Below are 3,947 nucleotides of genomic sequence, written 5' to 3'. Positions count from 1 at the left end.
GCTTAATTTAATAAACTCTGCTTATTTCACACCTGAGCTTATTGCAGCCTGCTAGAAACCTTGGCTACATCTTACAATAATATTGGCTTCAGATAAATCATTTACATACTAATAATCTTTGAGTAAACGCCAAAGGCAATGCAAAACAGTGGAGTTTCATGCATCCCATAAAACTCATGGTTTAGAAGCGGTAAATCTTTCTACATCATGTACATCTGTTAACATCTTATTAGAACTAGTTAAGTTGACATATTCTACTTTTATAGACGTACCTGCAGGAAAATGAGGGAAACGCGTCTGACCAGAGCTCATTTCTGAGCTGTGGCTGAGAGCTTTTTATGTCCACAGTGGCGCTACTGCACCCTCTGCTGGTGGGGATGAGCACAGCAAGCTTAACTTCATAGAAAACATCAGTTTAAAATACAAAAAAAAAATACAGTCTGTGTCTATATATTTTCTTTCTACCTGCTGCATGTCCTTATGATCTCTTTGCATGGCTGCTGGGGGCACTAATGAATTAGCCAACACATGCATCCATCGACAGATGCACATATGTGTTGGCTGGTTGGTGCATCAGTTTATAATTCTTTTAATAATTATCGGCTTTTTTCCCCCCTTATTTAAAATATGGACCAGATTGAAATAAAATTGTAACCTTTAAGAAAGGGTCAGTTCTACAACCAATCTTGCTTACCATGGAGATTTCAGAATGTAGAGATTGATGCGTAGATTTAAAACTTGAATCAAAGCTGCCACTTCCATGTGTTTTGGGATTGTACCTACATGGTCCCCTATTGGCAGAATTTAAAGAGTTGTATGGATAAGGTACTGAGGGTGGGTACATGGGGAGAGGGATGGAAAGATTAACAAGAGCAGCTGATAAATATATCTATAGGATTATGTTGGTAGCAAGCAAAAAAGCCATTACTAGGAAATGGCTGGAGGCAGAAGCTCCTAAAAGGGAAGATTGGGTTGAAATGATACATAATATTTATATTATGGAAAGGCTGACTTTTTCCATCAGATTTGAATCTGGAAAATGTAAAAATTATTGGGAAAACTGGCGATGTTTTATTTCACCATGGAGATCAGACTTTGTTTAATAGTAGTGTGGGTTTGGGTACCCTTATAGAGTTACAGACTGTAAATAGTTTGCTTACAGTTCAATACTTGTATAGAATATATGCACAGATTCTGTTGGATGTTGTGTTTGGGAAAAAACAAAAAACAAAAAAAAAAACTGTAAAATCGGTATGTATACTTGTATGGGGAAAAATATTTTCAATAAAAAGTGAAAATAAAAATTAAAAAAACTTGAATCAAAGCTAATATCGTTTTTCTATAAAATTTTTACATAACATGTTGGATTATAGATGCAAAAGGTCAAACACAGATTAGGTTGATGTATTTATTCATCAAATTATAATTTATTTGAATTACAAATACAGGAGTAGCTCATCAATAAATATTTGTCCTTTATTATGTAGAGATTCAAATGTTTATTTGTACCTTTCATTGTTTTTTTTTGTTTTTGTTTTTTTGTCCTTTATAATTATTTATATCTGTCACTGGACAGTGAGACGTCCTTTATAAGAGGTCCCAGGGTTGGATAAAATAAAATATTCACAAAATATTGTACCGTTTGTGTTTAAAATGGTAATTATGAATGTGACAAAGATGTTTGCTTTTGTTGCTGCCGAAGATGATTAGTCTTTTTAAAATTTTTATTTGTTTTGTTCCCCTCCAGCAAGAGCGTGACGAACATAATCAGCAGGCTATCGCTGCGTACCTGAAAAACGCTCGCAAGGATCACCAGCGCATCCTGGCCCGTAGACAGACCATCGAAGAGCGAAAGGAGCGCCTGGAAAGCCTGAACATCCAGCGAGAGAAGGAGGAGCTGGAGCAGCGAGAGGCTGAGCTGCAGAAGGTCCGCAAGGCCGAGGAGGAGCGTCTGCGGCAGGAGGCCAAAGAGCGGGAGAAGGAGCGCATCATGCAGGAGCACGAACAGATCAAGAAGAAGACGGTCCGCGAACGGCTGGAGCAGATCAAGAAAACTGAACTGGGAGCCAAAGCCTTCAAGGATATCGACATCGAGGTCAAATTCAACCCCATAAAACATCCAGATTTCAGTCGATTTAACTCAATATTTTACAGAAACAATCAGATTTATTAAAAATAACTTTCTACTATTTTACCACAGGACCTGGAGGAGCTGGATCCAGATTTCATCATGGCTAAACAGGTGGAGCAGCTGGAGAAGGAGAAAAAGGAACTTCAGGAGCGTCTGAAGAACCAGGAGAAGAAGGTTGATCTTTAAGCTCCTGTCTAGATCTGTGGAAGTAGATTTACATTGAATAGGATACTGAGGATTATTTCTCCACAGATTGATTACTTTGAGAGGGCAAAACGCCTGGAGGAGATTCCTCTGATCAAGAAAGCTTATGAGGAGCAGCGTGTCAAAGACATGGAGTTGTGGGAGCTCCAAGAGGAGGAGAGGGTATGTAAGCAAATAAAAGTTAATCCCCAGCTGAATGTTCAGAGTCTTAAGCGGCGCTGCGTTTCTTTTTTTAGATCAATAACTTGAAGATCGAGCGTGAAAAGGCTCTGGAGCATAAGAAGCGGATGTCCAGGATGATGGAGGACAAGGAGAGCTTCCTGGCTAAAATAACAGCCGCCCGCAGCTTCATCTACGAGGTAGAAGTCTTTGCAGTAGTTGGTGGAGGAATCAGAGTTCCCATGTATTTAAGACTGTATTTAAACGGCTTTATTTGGGGTTTTACAGGAGAAATTAAAGACATTCGAGGAGCGTTTGGTTGAGGAGAGGAAAAAGCGCCTGGAAGAGAGGAAGAAGCAGCGCAAGGAAGACCGCCGTAACGCTTACTACCGCCAGAAGGAGGAGGAGGCTCAGCGCATCCATGAGGAGCAGCTCAAGAAGGGTTAGTTAATAATAATATTGCCTGAACTTTATTGATCTCACTTTGGAGAAATTTACCTCTGCATTTAACGCATCCCCATGGGGAGCAGTGGGCTGCCATCTTGGGGCGCCCGGGGAGCGGTTAAGGGTTGTTAGGGACCGAGCCAAAAAAATCAGAGCAGCACAGGGAAGTCATTGATGAAAAAATGGTAACAAATTTATTTAGCATAAATAAAGTTCAAACTTCAAACAAGTCTGGGCCCATCAAGGAAAACGAATGACAAAAATCAGTATAATCCAAACCTGACGCAGGAAAAGACCTACCTAACTGACACACAAGGGAAAACATATATATACACTGGTTGATCAGACCATTTTGAAACAAGAGGGAAACATAAAATACATTTTCCTAAACAAAAATTGGCACCGAAAGACGAGGCGTGTTTCGATACTCTGTAGAACCGAAGCATTTCGGTCGGTACCATAAAAGAACCGATGTTCGGTACCCAGTCCTACTCATAAGGGATTGCTTTTTCAAACGGCGATGCCAACGCTGATTTATTGAGCGTTTTGATTGGTGTGCAGGGAGAAGCTGACATGGAGGATTTACAACATTCTTAATTTGGAGCGGATGACTTTTTAGGTGGTGGAATAAATTTTTACTGCTACCTTTTTCAGCAATGGTTTTGCGGCACATCTTACAAATTAGCGCCTTTTGTTCGACGTCCTCGGCTTGAAAACCAATTCAGTTTATTTATACAGCGCCAATTCACATCACAAGTCATCTTAAGGCACTTTACAGTTCAACCAGATCATCCAGTCAGATTGCTTCAAAGGACGCAAACCACTGCCATATATTTGCTCAGCTGAACGACCTGCTGTCACCATACTTCGTTTGCCATTTGCTGTAGTGTGCAGAAAATAAAACTGTTTGGAGGAGGGATTTATGATGCATTCAAAGTAGAGATGTCCCGATCCAGGTTTTTGCACTTCCGATCCGATACCGATATTGTTTTTGGACTTCCGATCCGAT

The 3,947-nt window shown here is 40.2% G+C and overlaps 1 protein-coding gene across 1 annotated transcript in view; it reads left to right on the top strand.

The window, feature by feature from the left end:
• eif3a (eukaryotic translation initiation factor 3 subunit A) overlaps positions 1 to 3,947 on the top strand; it is an 18,780-nt gene that overhangs the window by 8,069 nt on the left and 6,764 nt on the right. Inside the window, exons 12-16 of the mRNA XM_015380260.1 lie at positions 1,747 to 2,095; positions 2,201 to 2,305; positions 2,384 to 2,497; positions 2,572 to 2,694; positions 2,783 to 2,936. Of these exons, the coding sequence (XP_015235746.1) occupies positions 1,747 to 2,095; positions 2,201 to 2,305; positions 2,384 to 2,497; positions 2,572 to 2,694; positions 2,783 to 2,936 (845 nt within the window). The remainder of the gene's footprint in view (positions 1 to 1,746; positions 2,096 to 2,200; positions 2,306 to 2,383; positions 2,498 to 2,571; positions 2,695 to 2,782; positions 2,937 to 3,947) is intronic.

This window comes from Cyprinodon variegatus, unplaced genomic scaffold (genome assembly GCF_000732505.1).
Source record: "Cyprinodon variegatus isolate N-32 unplaced genomic scaffold, C_variegatus-1.0 Scaffold11, whole genome shotgun sequence".
NCBI classification, from domain to species: domain Eukaryota; kingdom Metazoa; phylum Chordata; class Actinopteri; order Cyprinodontiformes; family Cyprinodontidae; genus Cyprinodon; species Cyprinodon variegatus.
Note: the sequence above shows the minus strand (reverse complement) of the source record. Positions and strands in the feature narration are given on the sequence as shown.